This window comes from Pempheris klunzingeri, chromosome 4 (assembly GCF_042242105.1).
Source record: "Pempheris klunzingeri isolate RE-2024b chromosome 4, fPemKlu1.hap1, whole genome shotgun sequence".
Lineage (NCBI taxonomy): Eukaryota > Metazoa > Chordata > Actinopteri > Acropomatiformes > Pempheridae > Pempheris > Pempheris klunzingeri.
In genome coordinates this window covers 3,763,309-3,784,455 of record NC_092015.1, presented here as the reverse complement: position 1 = coordinate 3,784,455, position 21,147 = coordinate 3,763,309, and the positions used below count along the sequence as shown (strand labels likewise).

General features: G+C 44.5%; 1 protein-coding gene across 1 annotated transcript in view; it reads left to right on the top strand.

Moving 5' to 3' along the window:
- The window catches only part of LOC139200096 (spectrin beta chain, non-erythrocytic 4), a 68,067-nt gene extending 47,778 nt beyond the window's left edge, over window positions 1-20,289 (top strand). Inside the window, exons 25-42 of the mRNA XM_070829327.1 lie at window positions 3,272-3,535; window positions 6,811-7,047; window positions 7,592-7,681; window positions 7,780-8,058; window positions 8,370-8,500; window positions 9,777-9,981; window positions 10,158-10,403; window positions 10,832-10,966; window positions 11,603-11,847; window positions 12,538-12,676; window positions 13,226-13,310; window positions 13,503-13,699; window positions 13,817-14,850; window positions 15,140-15,200; window positions 15,506-15,762; window positions 19,073-19,240; window positions 19,715-19,757; window positions 19,884-20,289. Of these exons, the coding sequence (XP_070685428.1) occupies window positions 3,272-3,535; window positions 6,811-7,047; window positions 7,592-7,681; window positions 7,780-8,058; window positions 8,370-8,500; window positions 9,777-9,981; window positions 10,158-10,403; window positions 10,832-10,966; window positions 11,603-11,847; window positions 12,538-12,676; window positions 13,226-13,310; window positions 13,503-13,699; window positions 13,817-14,850; window positions 15,140-15,200; window positions 15,506-15,762; window positions 19,073-19,240; window positions 19,715-19,757; window positions 19,884-20,207 (4,140 nt within the window). The 3' untranslated portion in view covers window positions 20,208-20,289. The remainder of the gene's footprint in view (window positions 1-3,271; window positions 3,536-6,810; window positions 7,048-7,591; window positions 7,682-7,779; window positions 8,059-8,369; window positions 8,501-9,776; window positions 9,982-10,157; window positions 10,404-10,831; window positions 10,967-11,602; window positions 11,848-12,537; window positions 12,677-13,225; window positions 13,311-13,502; window positions 13,700-13,816; window positions 14,851-15,139; window positions 15,201-15,505; window positions 15,763-19,072; window positions 19,241-19,714; window positions 19,758-19,883) is intronic.
- The last annotated feature ends 858 nt before the right edge of the window (window positions 20,290-21,147 follow it).

Below are 21,147 nucleotides of genomic sequence, written 5' to 3'. Positions count from 1 at the left end.
ATTAGTTTATTGTCCTTTAAAACTTTGTAATGTCGCTGCTGTGCTGCTGTATATTGTAATTAGTGGCAAACAGACCGTATTTGAAGCTACTTTCTAAAGCTACCGTCTCTCTTTGTTAAGTTTCCCTCTTTTTTCTGTAATTGTCTTTCTCTTTCTAACACACACACACACACACACACACACACACACACACACACTCACTCATGCAAACACACAGGCTGCAAAAGACGAATTAGAGATGGATGGGGGAAGGATTTCACTGTGGGGGGAGGCTAAACGGAGAGAAAAAGGAAGGGAGCAGGTGTACATAAGGAATGGTGGTGTGTGTGTGTGTGTGTGTGTGTGTGTGTGTGTGTGTGTGTGTGTGTGTGTGTGTGTGTGTGTGTGTGTGTGTGTGTGTGTGTGTGTGTGTGTGTGTGTGTGTGTGTGTGTGTGTATGTGTGTTCAAAAGGGGGTTCAGAACAGGGTGAGATACAAAAGGGGGCAGAAATATGAAAACGAGAGGATGGAGAAAGAGAAGGGGGAGGGGAGCGTGAGGTAATTTATGAGGCACTTTTATACAACGAGGTTTAATCTCTTCACACACACACACACACACACACACACACATCCTAACCCAGTTCCACAGTGTCTGCACATAATTATTCCAACATAAAATCCAGTGAATATTTGTGGCTGTGATGAAACAGAGAAAAAAGACCCAGACTCCTTTATATTTATACTTCTTTTATATTTATACTTCTTTTTATTTGGGTGTTATTACATTTCAGTACGGCTGCAGCTAAAGATTACTTTCATTATCGATCAATCTCAATCACTTATCATCGATTGATATAATATCAGCACATTATGGCAAATGCCTGTCACAGCTTTCCAGGGATCGAGCTGAGGTTTTTCACATTGCTTGTTTCGTGGTCCGTTGAAAAGCCCAAAATATTCAGTTAAATATTGCTCAAAAAATTACTCATAATTAATCGATTATTAAAATGTTTAATGATTAATTTTCTGCAGCTTTACATCTCAGTGTCTCATTTCCAGTGTTTCAGGTTTGTTTAATTGTAAAATCGTCTTTACAATCACAGATTTTTGACATTTTATTAACGAAACAGATCATGAATAGAAAAATCACCACCACATTAGCTGATAATGACATTGATTTGATTTAGCTGCAGCCCTGAAACTTGTATTGATTTCTCCCATGAATTTTATAACAAATGGAGCCGTTTTCTCCTCTCTGTGTTTAACATTTTACACCCTCTGTAGTTGTTTACTGTCTTTTATTTCTGTATAACAGACGGTTGCTGTGGAAGCAGGTCTGATAGCAGAAGCAATACAATTATCTTTAAAGCAATAAAATCATTTTTAAGTCCGTATTTTCCATCAAATAGTTGGTTTCTTTAGTACGAGGCTGTGCTGTAAGTGTTGTAATGTACAGAGAGCGGCGGTCATTATTGTGAAATAAATGCCTTCACTATGATTCAAGACCTGCATCACCCTGTCGGGGTTCATTTTAGCAACAGTGTCCAGCTCACTGTGCAACATCCCTTAGTTATCTTATATTTATTATTCTCTTGTTCTTTGACAGCATTTTGTCTTACTGCTTATTGAAATGTAAACAGTTCATTGTCTCTTCGTTCTTGCCGCTGAACTAAAACACAGAAACTTCTCTCCACCGGCCTAAATATCATGCGCTCATGTTATCAGAGCAGATGATCAGATTTTTTGGAGTATATTTTGGCATTAATTTGCATAGTGATGAGGAATAAGTGATTTACATGAAACTGATACACGCTTAAAGATTACGAGTGTATGTTAATAATTCCCAGGTGCTGTGCAGAGACATAGATTCACTGATTAAGCTGGTAGTTATCGCACTGAATGACCTTATTATCATAACAGGTTGTGTTTAATATTGCATGGTGATTATAGCGTGACATTTGGAAGCTTAAATGTGTTTTGTTTTCAGTTTTAAAACTTTAACTAACAGATATCACCATGAAACTGACCTAGTTGATCACTTGCATTTAGATTTTTATCTTTTTCGGTATCGCAAGTTTCAATAAATTTGTGTTTGAATATGCAAATGAGGAATTGTCTTGTTAAATATGTGCTAATTTGCAAACATTTCCAGAATGAAAATCTGTACTTGTATCATTTTGTTGAAGTACAAGAACCAAAGGTTTTTACAGAGAACATTTTCAGCATGGTTTTATTAATAAAGTCAGGCTCTGAATTACACATCAACACAACCCTCTGTAAAAACCTTCAGACTCTGGAGAGGAATAAAACTGGAGAGTCTGATGTATGTGAGTGTTGCTGAAATGGAGATTTCTGGCTCAGAGTGTGAAAAAAAAAAAAAAAAGTCCATCCATCCATTTTCTTCCTTTTATCCGGGGTCGGGTCACTCCAGACATCCTTCTTCCCAGGAACGTTTTCCAGCTCCTCCTGGGAGATCTCAAGGCGTTTCCAGGCCTGATGAGATATATAGTCCCTCCAGGGGTTTGGTGGGGGGGTGTCCTCCCAGTTGGATGTGCCTGAACCACCTTAACTGGCTCATTTCAGCACAAAGGAGCAGCGGTTCTACTCCGAGCTCCTCAGCGTGTCTCTAAGTCCAGACACCCTGCAGAGGAAACTCATTGTGGACACTTGTATCTGCGATCTTGCTCTTTCAGTCATTACCAAATGCTCGTGATCATAAGTAAGAACGTAGATCGGCTGGTAAATCGAGAGCTTCGTCTTCTGGCTCAACTCCTCGGTCTGGTACAGAGCCTGCATCACTTCTGACAGCGCACCATCAATCCATCGGTCCATCTCCCGCTATATTCTGCCCTCACTCGTGAACAAGACCCTGAGATACTTGAACTCCCTTGCATGGGGCAGCAAGGGTGTTTTCCGGCAGAGAACCACGGTGTCAGACTTGGAGGTGCTGACCACTTCAAGCCTCCCCAGTGCATGCAGAAAGTCTTTAAAGATATGAATTTAGGAAAAATTACAAACACAAACAGACAAGTGGAGCTAAATAAACACCTAAATGATTATTTTGGATGTTATGGGAGCAAAGTAGCCTAAAAATTGACCAGTACATGAAGAAAAAATCATATTTTTTCCTGCAGTGTAGCTTCAAGTGTTATACTTAGACATTCCTTCGACTCTATATGTTCTGCTGTTCACTGCTTATCCACAGCCTGTATGTCATTATCGCCTTTCCAATTTCAAAATGAATGAATCTCACCGTGCCCTCTGTGTTCCTCCCCCCCTCCCGTCCATCCAGGAGGGCCAGCAGCTCATCCAGGAGAAGCCGGAGCTCAGCCCCGTGGTCCGGAAGAAGTTGGGGGAGATCAGGGAGTGCTGGCAGGACCTGGAGAGCACCACCCAGGCCAAAGCCCGCCAGCTCTTTGAGGCCAACAAGGCCGACCTGCTGGTGCAGAGCTATGAAAGCCTGGACCAGAGACTGGGCCAGCTGGAGGGTCAACTGGCCTACGTGGACCAGGGGCAGGACCTCACCACTGTCAACAAGCAGCTGAAAAGACTACAGGTATGTAGGATTTTGGAGTCAGAAGTGACGTCCATTCCCTGCGTCTGATTGGTTGGTCACGTGGTAGTCCCACCCTAAAACATACCCTGGTTTATCATCTATTTCCCTCTAAATGGGGCCGTAATTTACTAAATGAACTTCACGCCGTGTTGAAGGAGACTTCAACGACTGAGCCCCTAAACATCATTAGGAAAGTCTTTACTGAGGTCATAAATCAAGTTGGAAGTCGGCTCCTTTTCTCACAGACTTCCACTCAATCAGACTTCTGTTTGGAGCCGGTGGAGTCGCCCCCTGCTGGTCATTAGAAAGAGTGCAGCTTTAAGGCTCTTCGGCACCAGCTTCACTTTTTCACACCCGAAAGCTTCGTCCACTTCTTTTATACAGCATAGTAACGATTTAACCTTCTCAGTTCATTTAATTTGATTCAGTACAAGCCTGGAGGCTTAGAATGACTCTATATACTATCTATATACTGTTCTTTCTTTCCAAAGACATTTTTCTCCAAGATGAATAACATGCGTATGCTGCTTGTTTTTATTTTGGAAGTTTAACACAAATTTATTTTTTGAGAGGATTCTGGATGTTAATCAAATGGCGCTGCTGCTCTGTTTCTCTTCTGGGTTGCGTTTTGGTTGTTTTATCGGCCCAACAAGCAGCCAAAGGAAAAACTGGTGTCCGTTTTCTTTCTGAGAAACTGAAACATTATTTTGGCACTTACTGAGAATCTGTTCTAGTTTTAGCCATAGAAAAAAGCTGATACGCTTACTGATCACATTTTTAAACAGTTTTTCCAGATTTTTTTTTTGCAAGGGGATAACTACATGTCTTAGTAAAGTTTTCCTTTACTCAGAAGCTCCTCTACATGTTGAGCTGTCTCAGAATGACTCACCGTTTGCGTTGCCGTCGCCACACAGCGATAGCTTCGACGCATTAATATTTGAACAAAACATTGTGTTTGAAAGTGACTAACAACAGCAACATTCCTGGCCGTGTGCCTGCAGCGCTTCCTGCTCAGCTTCTCATCTCATTTCAGCAAAGTCAGGCTTTTTGTTTTCACACCAACATTCACTTTTATTCCTATTTCATCCTGATTTGTTATAGTGTTTTTGGAAACACTATAAGCCATCACAGCATTCATGCCAACCCAGTGAGTTTCATCCCAAGATCATTTTGCAAATACTGATGATCGATATAGATAGATTATAGTCTCTCATAGAATTGTATTATTTGACCAAATAAACCATAGGACATGCTAACCTATGCTACACATTAGCACTGAATTCTGTTAAATCTACTGTGTTAATTAAATAATAAACTCTGAGCAAGTGCTTCACATGTTGGTCTGCTCAGACTGACTGTGGGCAGTGAGAGATCACAGCTCTGTAGTGCTGCAGTGTACTACAGTGTTTCAGTCAGGAAAAATAAGGAATGATATTTTAATGTGTGTGTGTGTGTGTGTGTGTGTGTGTGTGTGTGTGTAGAGGGATGTGAGGCATTGTTCAGTACTTTTGTGCTGCTGAAATATTAGAAAGCGCTATAGAAGTGCAGAATGTCTACCAGCCAAATTTTAATCAACATAAAATTAAAACATTTCCTACAGTAAGCAGCATCCAGTTGACCCAAATATTCTCAAAGCATCTGTTTTTTTTGTGTGTGTTTATTTATTTAGATTTGTAGCAGACGGCCACGTACCTCCTCACATACAGATCGCGTTAATGGCTGCAGTATCTCTCCCCTCCCAGAGCAGCCTTCAGTCTTTATTCTCTAGATTAAAGTCAGAAGTACAAATCCTGTCCTTTTTCTTCTGTTTTTTTCTTAATATCACGTGTTTGAGAAATGTTTAAAATAAACACAAGCACTGCAGTGAGAAACATGCAACCACCAGGATTAAAAGTCAAATTCTGCAAGAGCAGAATCAGCTGATTTTCTTTTGAACTTGCAGTTCACAACAGAGGGCAGATCTCTGCTACACAAGTACAGTATGGTGAAAGATAATAGTTTTTGTTTATACACACACATATATATATATATATATATATATACAAAGAAGCCACATTTCTGCCAAAAACAGTGCAAAACTGGTTTGTAAACACATATAAGTAAGCAGAGGAGCTGCAGTTTTTCAGGATGAAAATCACAATAATGTTCATCTTTCTTATTGATTTCAATGAGTCATTTTGATATTCAAGTGTTTATGATCAAGGTAGAGCAAGAAACATGCTTCTCTACTCCTTGTAGATCATAAACCCTTGAATATGATGATGACTCAATGAAATCAGTTGAAAAATGGTATTGTTTTTTTTAGTTTTTTAACTAAACTAAACATCCATCAGGTTTAATTTCGTAGCCAACTTTTTTGTAATAAGGTAATTTTTCTGTACATGTGATGTTGGGATGTAACTCCTCACTCGCCCTCCAACAGCGATGGTTTGGAGGAGTCAGATTGTTGACACGGCAAACAGGCGCTAGGTTGACGCACAGATTCATCCTCTCATTACTTCTTCATTTCACCGGACATGTCTCGCTCTCCTCTCCCACAGCATTCCGCTTACAGCTTCCTTTAACAGGCCGCCATTAGCACTGCTTTACCACATCATCCTAACTCCACTACCCAGCATCCATCCTGGCAAGGGGTACAGTAAACTTCACTAAACTTCATGTCTATCAGTTATTCTGTTGCTGTACTGGTTTGATTTCAGTCTCATCTTTGCTTTGTCCATCTTTTATTTAATGATGACATTTCGATGAACTGAACACAGGAGATGGTTCAGTGAACATTAGGAAAACATCTTCATTCATACAGAGATGGCAATTATTGCAAGTATTGTTGTTTTCAAGTATTGTTCTTCTGCTGCTTTAGTTGCAAGCAACCAATTATGAATAAATCCTGATGGTGAATGCATCATCCTGTCTTCTTTAATATGCCACAAATTATACTTTGTTGTGAGTTAAAGTTACTGCATAATAATGTTTTTATGGTAAGTTGAAATCTTAAAGCATTTCAGTTGTCTTACTTTTCCATCAAAGTCAATAACAAGAGTGATTAAAATAAGATTAAACGTGTGAACTCACTGTCGGCTGAGAGTCGAAACAGTGACAAACTATTCATTTTTGCATTCCTCTCACATCCCTCTCATCCCATCTTCATCTTGTGTCCCATGACAACATGTTTCTGACCTGCCTCCACCCAATTCATCCTCTCTTCCTCTCACCAAACCACCTTCCCTCTTCTCCTCCATCCGTTTTGATAACTGTTCCCTGCCTCTCCCGCTCAGACCATGGAGTCCCAGATGGAGGAGTGGTACAAGGAGGTGGGGCAGCTCCAGGTGCAGGTGGCCTCCATCCCGCAGCAGACGCAGACGCAGACGCAGGTCAAGGAGACGGTTGCCGGGCGACAGGCCGCCGTGGAGGCCAGGATGGTGCGTCTGATCGAGCCGCTGAAGGAGAGACGACGCATCCTGCTGGCGGTCAAGGAAGTTCACCAAGTGGGACGAGACCTGGAAGATGAGTGTGTGAGTATGGCGGTCGTTGGCCAACACACACACACACACACACACACACACACACACAAACGTGTCCATCACTTAAAGACACATGTCATTGACTTGCATTAATTCCCTGGAGAATTACACTAATTACACTGACCACAAAGACAAATTATAACCAGCTACTACTTAAAATGAGTCTTAATCCTACAATAATGACTTACATGTTGTTGTTATTCATATTTTCATGGTGACTTGTCATGTTTTTCATTTTTTTTTATATTTACAGACTTTATAAATGCATTTGAGTCAGTTATTGTCCAATCCTGTTGTAGACCAAACTTTTTTTCTTTAAATATATCTACGACTTAATTACGTTCTATTATGTAATGAGCTTCAGCAGGATTTTTCTGAAAATTTACAATTTCTAAAAAACACTCTCACTTCACTCTTGTGTAAATTGTTGACATTTTATATTGAGGTAAAATGTGTCATATGGGTTTTGATGGGTTTTATATTAAGAGAAACTTAAAGGAACAGTCCCAAACTCATGATGTTGTGGTGGTTGTAGTTGTGGGTCCAGGAGCGCCTCCCCATGGCCATGTCCCAGGAGCATGGCTCCAGTCTGCAGGCGGTCCAGCAGCTCATGAAGAAGAACCAGGTAAGAAAATCAGACCAGCTCGTGACGGCAGCCTTAACCTAATACATAACCGGTACGTGCCTGAATCCTCTTCCCGGTCGTCGCCCCCTCTCTTCCAGACACTTCAGAGGGAGCTGCAGGGTCACAGGAGCAGGATCGAGGACGTCCTGGAGAGGGCGGGGATCATCGCTTCCATACGCAGCCCAGAGGCCGACTGCATCAGGGCGGGCCACGACCAGCTGGCCCAGCTGTGGGCTCTGCTCTGGGCCGAGACCGAGAGGAGGCAGCTGGTCCTGGACGCCATGTACCAGGCCCAGCAGTACTACTTTGACACGGCTGAGGTGGAGGCCTGGCTGAGCGAGCAGGAGCTGCACATGATGAACGAGGAGAAGGGGAAGGTGCGTGTGCGATTGTCTGAAAGTTGCTGGGCAGCTAAATAAAAAAAACAACTAATAAATTGCTCATTATCTGTTTCAGCGTCACTGCATGTAGTCTGTTATTACCAGGAAATGATTTCCTCACACGGTGTAGACACAAAAGTTGTGCTTCAGTATTTATTGTGTTGCATCTTAATCAGAGTTCTGTCTCTTCTTCACACAGATTTATACACAGAGGCAGGACTGCACATTGGTGCTGTGTGTGTGTGTGTGTGTGTGTAGACTATTTTTAACGTGGAGCCGTCTTGCGTGTCATTTCCTCCTCCCACCAGGACGAGCCGAGCACACTGCAGCTGCTGAAGAAACACTTGGTCCTGGAACAGACCATCGAGGACTACGCTGAGACCATCGGCCTGCTGTCACAGCAGTGTCGACAGCTGCTGGAGATGGGACATCCAGACTGGTGAGCACGTAAACACACAAACGCAGACATAATCTAATAAAGAATGCCTTTAATTTCCTGCATTATGACCACAGTCAGCTAAGCTATTAATTGATAAGCTGTCAACTTTTAATATCTTAATTGGTTTGAGTAATTTTTTAAAGAAAAAAAAGTCTAAATTCTCTTATTCCAGCTTCTTAAATGTGAATATTCTGTGGTTTCTTTCTATCTTTGAGTTGTGGACAATACAGGACATTTTATGGACCAAACAACAAGGTTAACAAGGTTAATCAATAATCATTAGTTGCCGCTCTACCCACAATTGAAAGTGTTTCAAAAGTTAGTTGCCAAAGTTATTCATGTAGAGGACAAATGTGGGGACTCGATAGTTGTTTCAGGGAAGCAACAAAACCAGCAGTAACAAAAATAATGAGGTGTTATAGCAGCACTATGCAGAACAGCATCTCCTCCAGGCTGACGGGCTACAGCAGCAGTGGGCCGCGGCAGGATCCACTCCTGTCAGCTGAGAACAGGATCTCTGAGGCTTCAGTGGGCGCAGGCTCACTAACACTGGACAGGAGGAGATGGGAAAACGTCACCTGGCCTGCCGACTCGTGATTTCTGCTGCGACACACAGATGTTAGGACCAGAATTGGCCGTAAACAACACGAATCCATGACTCCATCCTGCTTTGTGTCAATGCTTCAGGCGGGTGGGGGTGTTATGGCTGTGGCTCAGAGATAGAGCTGCTCGTCAGTGACATACTGGGAAATATGCTGAACCCCAAATTGCTCCTGTATGAGTGTGTGTAAATGTTCCCTCCAGACGGTCCCTTCAGTGTGTGAATGGGTGAATGTGCATGTAGTGTTAAAGCGCTTTGAGGGGAACACCAGGAAGACGCTATACAAGTACAGTCAGTTGGACAGTGTCTGGAATATTATCTTGCATTAGGCCTCTTGAGCATAGTTTTAATGCCACAGCCTACCTGAGTATTGCTGTTGATCGTGTGCTTCCCTCTATGGTCGCCTTCTTCTAGTGGCTACTCCCAGCAGGGTACATATCCAGCATCGTGGTGAATCCATACTGTTCTGGGGGCAAAAGAGGGTCCCACCCAGTATTAAAGGTGTATAAAATGGCCCCTGAAAGTAGATTACATGTCATTATTTCAAAAGCATCATTGTTCACACCCTTTGTACCCCCTGATGCCTGCGTACCTGTTCCTGGTTGCTAGAGGAATATACTCCAGTGTTTTTTTTTTATACCTTCCCTGACACATAATCTCTTCTCTTTGCCACAGCGAGCAGATCAGCAAGCGCCAGTCGCAGATCGACCGCCTGTACGTGTCTCTGAAGGACCTGGTGGAGGAGAGGAAGAGCCGCCTGGAGCAGCAGTACTGGCTCTACCAGCTCAACAGGGAGGTGGACGAGCTGGAGCAGTGGATCGCTCAGAGGGAGGTGGTCGCCAGCTCGCCTGAACTCGGTCAAGACTTTGAGCATGTGACTGTAAGTGTGTCAACAGATGGTATCTGTGGATGAATAATAGATTGAAGGAAAGGCTTTCCTAAGTCACATGTTGAAATGATATAGAATAACTTACCTGAAAGCACATCGACGTCGACCGATAATATAAGACAACACTGTTCTCTCCCTTCTTGCCTCTGCCACTGCCACACCTCCAGGTCCTGCAGGAGAAGTTTACGGAGTTCGCGTCGGAGACGGGCAGTGTGGGGCAGGAGCGAGTGACGGCCGTCAACCAGATGGTGGACGAGCTCATCGACTACGGCCACTCAGACGCCGCCACCATCGCTGAATGGAAGGATGGAGTGAACGAGGCCTGGGCCGACCTGCTGGAGCTCATGGAGACCCGGGCGCAGATGCTCGCCGCCTCACACCAGCTGCACAAGTTCTTCTCTGACTGCAGAGAGGTGAGACACCTGAGATATGATGTAGTGGTTTATACAATATAGCACAATATTATCGTCCACTTTATATTGATTTGTGATGCCTTTAACTGTTGTTTTAATGTTGTTAATTGTTATTGTTAAGCCTCTATGGTTGAGTTAAGCACTTTGCAACCTTGGTTTTGAAAGATGCTATATGAGAAAAATGTCTTTTACGTGCTTATATGGGGCAATGATACGACTTTATTAATCTCTGAAGGGAAATTCGATGCAACATAACATAACATACAAAGCTTAAATCTCTGTTTGTCTCAGATTTGCCCAGAAAAATGACATTTCTTTTAAAAGGAGCAGATTGATTTAGATTAATTACATCCACATTAAGTGTCTGTCCTACTTTTCTCCACACACTGTTTACACCAAACGTGTCCGGACTGCTTTTTTTTATTCAGGTTTTGGCCCAGATTGAGGACAAACATCGAAGGCTGCCGGAAGTTCGTGCTCGGCAGGGCAGCACCGCCAACACCAGCACCCTGCAGAGACTCCTGCACAGCTTCGAGCAGGACATCCAGCTGCTGGTCACGCAAGTAAAGCAACATGCACATGAACAGACATGCATATAACATGACCTGCTTCTTTATGCACTGACCTCGAGACTCGTGCAGGGAAGAGTCACAAAGACTGAGTGATGATCACGCTGTAAAGCCCCACAGGACTGTTTCTGATGCTAGTTTACATGTAATCACCCAGCAGATGTAGGTGGAGGAGATCATTTTGAATCAGGACAGTAGCAATAATGATGACCAGTATTGTGTTTACTTATTCTTACAGCTATGGTTGGAGCTTTGACATGATTAATTGGTTGAATTAAAGTCATTTTAAAAAAGTTGCATTGAGTAAAGATTGATACTAAAAGAATCCTCATGGCAAAACTACCTTCTTACTCTGCATTTAATTTTGATTTATGTAGTCACTGTCATGCACCTGGGGCACAGAAACAGAAGTACATTTTGCTGAAGAACGATGCAAAATCACAGCTGCTCTGAGTCAAATCCAGTGACAGAGCCTGTACCATTTGGCCCAGACTACAACACAGCTGTCAGAGCAGCTGTGTTTTGTGCGTCACTTGGAAAACAAACTCTTACTCTTCCCATCTTTTTGAATTTCTGCTTCTTCCTTGTTCAGCTTGCGTTTTCCTAAAGTCGTGCTTTGCGCTCTGCCAGGTGCGTCAGCTGCAGGAGAGCGCAGCCCAGCTCAGGACGGTGTACGCCGGCGAGAAGGCCGAAGCCATTGCATGCCGCGAGCAGGAAGTGATGCACTGCTGGAAAGAGCTGCTTACGTCCTGCGAGGAGTGTCGGGTGCAGATCACCACCGAGACGGACAAGCTGAGGTTCTTCGGCATGGTCCGAGATCAGATCATGTGGATGGACTCGATCATCTGTCAGATAGGGACGGGAGAGAAGCCCAGGTATCCACGCTACAGGAACAGAAACCATCCTGCCGCAGTGTTTAATCAGGGTGGCACAAAATAAAGCATTTATAGCTCTCACAGGATTATACAAAAATTATAATAACCAGAGGAAGTGGAGTTACAGACCAAATAGGATTTGGCCTTTCAGACTCTGTTATGTGGTCTTGAATGACTTTGCCTCAGACTCAAACGGATCAAAATTAGGTTAAAAATGACTGTCATTAGCAGATACTATACATAAAAAGCCAGTTATATGTAAATAACCAGTTATCTGACAGGAGAGAAGAGATTTTCTCTCCAAAATAGGACAAAAACCTGTTTGTAGCAAAGAATAACCAACATTTCTGTAATCCATCCAATTCTCTCTTGTAAACAGATCTGTATCCAATCTTGTTAGAACAGAGCAGGTAACTGATGCTGGGATATTTTTCTCATGATCAAATCTCCATTAAAACCCCCAATTACTTCTAAAGATTTGATTGAAGGTTTCTCTGAGCAACTTACCAGTCCAAATATCTTTAAAACACATTTTTACGTTTCTGTTTTTCTGTTTCCATTCTCTGTGTATGACGGTATCACAGATTATATTAGGATGGTAAAATAATTTCTTCAAAAATGCAATAAAGAAAGGATCTAAAGGTACCTGGTGAGCTAAGTGTCTCTGCGTGTGCTCTGTGGTCCCTGCAGGGACGTGTCCTCAGTAGAGGTGCTGATGAATTATCACCAGAGTCTGAAGAGCGAAGTGGAGGCTCGCAGCCGGAGCACGCTGGAGTGTATCGAGATGGGCAAAACCCTGCTGGCTGCTAGAAACCCAGCAGCTGAAGAGGTGAGATCAGGAAGTCTGATAATTATTGTAAACTTAAGGTAAAACCTCAAAAAAGGGAAACTGGAGCAGCACAGCAAGAACAATAGTAGTATCATAAATCATATTGCATTATTTTTACACTACAACTCCTCTACAAAATGCCTGTTGACCATTGAACAGGGTCCCACATGCTTTTAAAACTCCATGAAAATGTCCTTAAATTAGATTTTGGTATGGGGACCTACACTGACTGATAAACAGGTGAGCTGCTATTTAATGATAGTATTAATAGTATTAATCCAGGCAGAGTCACAGTCAGACAGTCAGCTGTCGGCATCATCACCCTGAGCTATGTGCCACGTTACATCCAATCCTGTTCATGCAGGTGACTTTATTCTCCGACTCTTATCGCCGTCACTGTTCTGCCGACGTGTTTGCTGCTTACACACATAAAAATGTAGAGTAGCTTCTCTCTATGTGTGTTTGTGTGTATGTGTTTAACTTTAGCTCTAAATGTGACTCTGACTTTTGTGATGCTGTGATTCTCATGTTGCTGATTTCGATTGTCAGATCAAGGAGAAGCTGGAAAAGGTGGTTGCTAAGCAACATGAGCTGTCTGAGAAATGGGACAGGCATTGGGAAGTCCTACAGCAATGTACGTACACACACACACACACACACACACACACACACTCCTTCTTTCATAAATATTGACAAATGCACAAACACACAGAGATGCACATTTTGAGAATAAGTACAGATATAATATTCAAGAGAAGAATGTAAAAAAAAAAGAACTTTTAAAAGTTTTCCTTGTGAATGTTATATTCTCCTCTCCTGCCTTCAGTGTTGGAGGTTCACCAGTTTGCCCAGGAGGCCGTAGTGGCGGAGGCCTGGCTGTCCGCTCAGGAGCCGTTCATTAACAGCAACGAGCTGGGCGGGAGCGTGGACGAGGTGGAGCAGCTGATTCGTCGACATGAAGCCTTCCGCAAAGCCGCCGCCACCTGGGAAGAGCGATTCAGCTCACTGCGACGACTCACCACGGTACTATCATCATCATCATCATCATCATCATCATCATCGTCATCGTCATCGTCATCTCTGTGTAAATACTTATACAACCTGGCCAGAATAAGAGCTGGTTCTGTTTTCTTTCTGCAGGTAGAAAAGTTGAAAGCAGAGCAAAGTAAACTACCCCCGACCCCTCTGCTGGGTCGCAAAGTCTTCCTGGACCCCCTAGATGCCTTACCCAGTCCATCCAACCTCCCCCGCCTCCCAGTCTCCCCCGTAACGAGACAGACCATCTATGAACAGAACGAAGCCAGCTCTCCTCCTTCGCCCTCACCTGCCACGCCTACACCCTCCCCTTCGTCTGTGGCCCATCGGCTGGGGTCCACAGTCGCTAACTACACCCCCGTGATGAACGGCTCCAGCTACCGCCACACCCTGGAGGCGCGCCACGGCAGCGTAGTGGGTGTGGCTGCAGGACTTGGCCAGCCCTCGCCTTCCTCCATCGCCTCAGTTGCCACGGCGGCCATGCTTGTCTCAGCCAACCAGGCGCGAGAGAGTGCCAGTGCAGCAAAAGACCAAGCAGCAAAGGCAATGAGTCACCTCCAACCAGTGCAGGCGGCGAGGACACTGGAGGTGAAAACATCCCCGTACCTACGGCAGCCCAAAATCAAACACCTGGATGATGCAGTGACGCCGCTGCTCGTGGCCAGCCGGCTGGAGAAAGCGAGGGAGAAGGGCAGGGAGAGAGAGATGATGATGGGAGAGATCGGGACGGAGAGAGCGGAGGTGGCCGTGATGGCCGAGGTGGTGCTCCAGGAGCCGAGCCGGGAGCGTCTGCACAGCGAGCCCACCAGAGGGCCTCGGGGGTCCAGGACCGACCCGTTAGGCCAGGCCGAGCCCCAGGTCCAGACCCACGCTCACCACAGGGACCACAGGATAGAAAGGCAGCTGTCCAGCGAGCAGCTGATCCAGGCACGCAGGGACGAGCTGCCTCAGGAGGTGTGGAGGGAACATGCCGAGAGACGGGAGAGGCGGACGCTGGAGAGGCAAACATCCAGCGAACAGGAGGGCCACGGGAGCCACGAGGGCCGGCGGAGAGAGAGGGACCGACACCGGCTGGAGAGGCAGGAATCCAGCGAGCACGACACCGGGAAGGAGCACTCAGACAGACGCTCTGCAGGAGGGTGAGGTGTCTTTTAGGTTGTGCTGTCTTGTCTAATGTATTATGAAGCACATGGAGTGTCTACATTTAAAAAGTGGACACCAGGAACAGATTATACAGCAGAGGAATGGATGCTTAAAGAGATATTTTGGAGTTGGAAGTTACTGTATTCCTCTGCTGAGCAGTCTGTAAGACAGGCGGGCATTATAGTCATAGATGATTTTGCAGGAAAGAAATGAAAAAACTAATGATTGATATTTTTTATTTACAACTCTAACTGTCTGATTCTCTAATTTGCATCTTTCCTACAGAGAAAAGAGATCCACGCTGGCAGAAATTGTAGAGCAGCTGCAAGAAAGAGAAGCAGCACAGGTCTGGAGATTTATGTGTGCATTTCATCCAAATACAGTTTGCAAAGAGACACAGTGTTCATTTGTGCTCTGTCAGTTTATGGGTACATCACTGCATCACCTCTGATGATGATGACTTCACTAGTTTACATAAAAGTGAACACTTTTAGACCTTCAGAGCAGATGTTGTCTTTACAATCACAGCATACATCTGTGCTTTAGATGATGAAAACACACACGCTTAATGATACTAAAGGCCGTCAAAGGCTTTAGTTTTGAACTATGAACCAGATTCTTACTGACTCCATCACCCCTCCTCACCCTCAGGCCCGTGGTGAGGTACCCCGCCTGCCTAACGGGCTACCAGAGAAGTCTTCCCGTCTCGACCGGCCGCGAGCTCGGGACAGACCCAAACCACGGCGCCGACCGCGACCCAAAGAGCCGGGAGAGACGACGCGGCGGTCCAGGTCCGCTCCGGCCCAGAGCAGCCCGGCTGTCCCCCAGCCGCCAACACACACCGCACACCATGAGGGCTTCCTTTTCCGCAAGCTGGACATCGAGAGTCTGAAGAAGAGCACCAATAGGTGGGTGTTCAGGGTCATAATGATGTGCGTAAAATCTGGACGGGCAGATGAGAGAAGTCGAGGGGAAGGAGGATGAACTCATGAGTATCAGACTTAAGGAATCCTGATTCTTTAATCAGAAGATGTGTACGGTCAAATGGTGCTTGGAGGTAATGCTCCCAGTTTGATTTGGTACTCCAGGAATGTGATTTATTACTTTCTCGGAGTACCAGATAAGTGAGATATGTTGATATGTTGCCAAGTAAGTTATCTTTCACAACAAATGATACCAACATGACTTTTACATTCCACCTGTTGGTGCTAAATCCAAATTTTACTGTTGATTGTTGCAAACCCCGTTCTTTAAGTGCTGAAGTACTTATACTTAAATATTTTACAAATGCTATTTGACCTGTAATATCTCCGGTGTCTCTTTCTCATGACTTCGCTGCTCCCTCCAATCATTGATTCGACAGTGATGACAGGGGCATGACACCAGCATGCTAAGCTAACGAGCTCACACACTGCGCTGACACTTCGTCCGACATGTCGAACAGATGCATGACGATCACCGGCGCAGATGACATGCGACGCCTCATTGGTTGGCCCAGCGTCTGGGTCGACAAGATAAAGGCGATACTCAGCTAAGCTTTAGGTTTACTTTAGAAGCATGCGTGCATTAAGGTTTACACATGTTTAGATGCAGTCGATGACATTTTCATTTTATTTTGTTTAGTGGCTAACAAAAAGTAGAAAAGGAAATAAGGGGCATTTTGTCTCCATCTGCTCCCAAAGAATTAGAACATCTGATTTCTGTAATGTAATTGTTTAAACTGTGTTACTATTAACTTGAGAAGTGGCCTCCATAACTAAGTAATTATCTACTGAAGAAAAGCACAGATGCAGACGTTGAAACATTAGACTGTTCCGCTGATATTGGCACCAGGAGGCGCTCTGGGTTCTCCTCATATCAGGCTGCAGCCTCTGGATATTTGATGTTTTGTCATCTCTGATCATCAGGATCAGAATGTGAAGAGCAACAGTCACATGAACTAAAAGAACAAGCTGCAGGAATCGTGCTGCAGAACTCTTACTGCATGTGGAAACGCCACGCATGATGCTTACGATGCCGCCTGATCTAACACAGATTAAAGCACTACAGAAAAGGCTGGCTGGCTGATAGGAGTGGAGGTTGATGGAGCTGTTGGGGTGCCCCGCCTTGTGTCCAGTCGCTTAGCCTGCACCCACACACACACACACACACACACACAGCAGACACACACACACAGACAACACTTGGCCTCCACAGATGACTGCCCTGCTTCCTCCAGAGAGACACCAATGGCAAAGTCTCTCTCTGCACTGCCCTCTAGTGGCTGGGCTGACCACGCACAGCTAATATCTCATCCCCTTCCAGCTTTGGATGAGTCCCACTCACGTGCCCACACAAGGCAATGGATGTCTCGTATGTACATGCCCTGTTATGTACATGGCAAGGTAAAGCATAATCCTGAATGGCTTCAATCTGGACAAGTGTGAATCTCTGAAAAGCTCCTCCTCTGCTTTTCTGTGTGCTCTCTTTTTGATTGAACTCTGATTGGAGGAGGAAAGCTTTGGGGCGGACCGTCAGACCGTTTCCTCCAGTCAGAGAGAAAGAGAGAATACAGTTAGTCTGTGAGGAAGGAAGATGAGATTCAACGTGTCTCTGTTACAGAGCTACATGACGAGGCACTGAGTATGTTTATGTGCACATTAATATTCTGGTATTATTCAGGATAACCAAGTGTTTCCTCTAATGGGACAAGGTGCATGTGAAGGGTGTGTACGCTGATGAACTGGATATTGCACATCACGGCATTTAAATCTTTCAGTTTCACATCATTTTTGGCTTACAGCTGTCATTACTCAGTTACACATTAAGTTTCTGTCAGTATCCTAAGATAAATACTACTGTAAAGGACTTTATTTTAACTTTATTCAGATTTTTATATGTAAGATAAAAGATAAATTATTTTGTATATGTCACACTGTGTGAAATTAATCAATAATTTCTATTTGGAGGCATGTGGTGCTACAATGTAAACTGAAAAAAAAAAAACCAAGATGGAAGCAGAGACACGTGTCATGTCATATTTCTGCTCTCATGGATCCAGTAATAATCCAATTATCCAATAATAGTATTGTATGGCACCTTTTATACATCAAACAGACATAAAATGAACACAAAATCACACCAAAAACAATTAAATAGAATAACTAGAATGCATAATATAAAGTGAAAGATACAACTCATTGAAAATAGAAATAACAGGAATAAAATAAGTCAAAAAATGATAGAAGAACAATACAACACAGTAAAAGTGTCAATGGTTGGTATTCAGTCGTGAGTTGTTGCAGACGTCACATTCTCGGATGTCGGTCCTGAATTTTTAAGCGAAGCTCCGTGAACAACAACACCTCTTGTTATGATCGCCTGGAAAATAATGTCTGACTCCAACCTGCTAGAGGTTTTCCACCATAAGAGTGGGAAGAGCTTTATAGTTAACTCTTTTCTTCTGTCAAACCACTATTACCAAAATCAAGGGTGACATTTGTTTAAAGAGAAATATGCGGGTGTTAAAAGCCAATTGTGTGTAGTATTATTAAAAACACACTGTTCCAATAAACTGTATCTTGTTGTTTTGTTAGCAGTGTAGACACCTTATCACATGCACCAGTCTGAGTTCTGTTTCCACTGTTTTGAAATCGGGATATTAAGCTGCACACAGACAGCTTGCTCTGAATAATACCTGTATTTGGGCTATTAATTGGAATGCTGTGTGCATGTAAACACGCTCATAGAGGAAAGAGAAGCATGACGATAAGTTTAAGTTGTGTTGTTGCCAAAATGCCATTTAACCAAACTCTCCCTTCTTTCCTCCTCTCTTCCTTGGTGCTACTGGCTGCTCCTGTCGTCTCCTCCAAGGTAAGTCATATATGAACCCCGCAAACAGAGCCACACAAACTGTACGTAGCCTCCCTCCCCATCCCTCCATCCCCCACCTCCTCCGTCCGTCCGTCTGTCTGTGCATCCGTTCGTCTGTGTTTGTTCAGCAGTGTGTTTCCTCCTCCCTTCTTGGCGCCGGTCCATCCCGCCTACCTACCTGTCTGCTCTGGTCAGGTGAGTGAGGTGTTAGCTTAGCGAGAGCGACTCTCCAGCTCTTCCTGACTCCTCCCATCTCCCCCCCCACCCCCTCCCTTCCTCCCCACAACCACCACCTTTCCCGTACTCCTCCCTTCCACCTTACCCTCCTCCTCCCCTCACATCTCCCGCCTTCCCACACCACAGCAGGTCATGGGTCAACCTGTACTGCGTGCTGAACAAAGGGGAGATGGGTTTCTACAAGGACGCCAAGAACACCTCCACGCCCTACAACAACGAGCCGCTGCTCAGCCTCTCCCACTGCCACTGCGACGTCACCAACGGCTACAAGAAGAAGAAGAACGTCTTCACGCTCAAGTGAGGAGATGTTCTCAAACTCGTAGATGTTGTGTTTGTACTCTTGACCCGCGGGTTTGCACTATAATGGGTCAGATTAATCTCAAAATATTTTTAATTGCACACATATTTTCACACATATGATCACCAAATGATTTACTTAAATAGATTCGCTACAAATACAGATGTGTGAACTTCCTAAAATCATGCTTAACCCACAGATCTGTATATTTAACCAAGCAAATGCATCAGGGTTTGTTTTCCCGAAGGTGTGAAAGCTATAAAGTCAGAGCATCTCGGCCTCTGCTACTTCGATTTTTGCACACTTTCTTCCAAATCTGATTCTTGTGAATCCCCCAACTTTATGGAAGTGACAAACTAAATCGCTGGAGTTTCCCTTAAGTTGCAAAATCCCGTGTGAACCTGGTCTTAAAACACATTTCTTGCTTTGCACTGCACTGTTTGTAAAACCAGTTCCTCTCCTCCGCTTTGCAGGACGAAGGATGGTAGCGAGTTTTTGTTTCATGCAAAAGATGAGGTGAGACATTCCTGCGCTTATCAATCAAACAATGTAGAATTTATCATTGAGACACCTGAAGTTATGTGCAATCCATGTCAGTAAATAACCAATCAGCTGTCATCTGTCACCGCTCTCCCCTCGCAGGATGACCTCAAATCGTGGGTGACCAACATCACCGCCAGTATCACGGAGCACGAGGAGATTGCCAAATGGGGTCAGCCCCAACCAACTACCTCATCCACCGACGAGGGCACGCGTCGCGACGGCAGCAAGGGGGACAACAGGTCGGACCGAGGCGGCGAGCGCTCGGACCGGGCCGACCGGATCGAGCGGGCAGACAAAGAAAAGGAGAAAGAGAGGGAGAGAGAGAAGGAGAAGGAAAGAGAGAGAGGAGAACGGTCGGAGAGGTCAGATCGGGGCGGGAAGTCGGACGCGAAGCGCTCGGAAAAGTCTGGTAAGAAAAAGTGACCCGAGTGACGTATTGGTCGGGATTGAAGCCTACGAACTCTGGGTAGGAGGCGGGGCTGTAGACTGGTAGTGAACGCCCCCCTCCTCCTCTACGCCTCCAACACTGTCAACAAAGTGATTGTGTTTGGACGGAAAGTGACACACAGGACAGAAGGATTGACCCAGGCTCACTCATAGGAAGGACAGGACGGATTTGGAGCAGGAGACATCTTTCTCTCTCTTTCTCTCTCTCTCTTCTTCTGTGTCTCCGTACGAACACACGGAGTCACTGTCGCCCCCCCCCTGGTGGCTGTTTCAGAGAACTGCAGAGAGATTTTTCGTGCTGCTGAACCCCGGGTGGCGTTAATGCGAGAGAGAGTCGGGACACGCATCACGTTAACTCAAAGGCTGTTACTGATTGCTGGTAGTGCGATAAAACGTAGCTCATTCTGTTCCATGTTTGTTTTTTCTATGAGATGAGCTGTTATCTGTATGTATTTCTTGTCTGTCTGTCCTATCTACTGTATCTATCTGTCTGTCTGTAAGTCGGGACATCCTACACTATGTCTTATTACTCCTCGGAAATCGAAAGAGAATGAAATTATGCCAAAATGTTTTACAGACATACAAACTTAAGGGAACGTTTTTTTGTTTTTTTTTTGTTAATTTTTTTTTCTCCACTTCGTCCGATCTGTCTCGAGGTCTGGCCCCAGAAAAAAAAAAATTGTGGGACTGAAGCTGGTTTTACTTTGGTACCAAACAGCACTGAAACCACGTTCATCCAAACTCACCACGGATGAACCAACACTGAGAAACAGCTACGGTGCCGTGCTGATTATCAGAAGGTGGCACGATGATATTTAAGACAACAGAAGAGTAGATGGCCGAGGAACACACACGCAAATAAAAACCAGAAAAGCAAAAATGTCTAAACACTTGAATAAAAATACACCCAAATCTG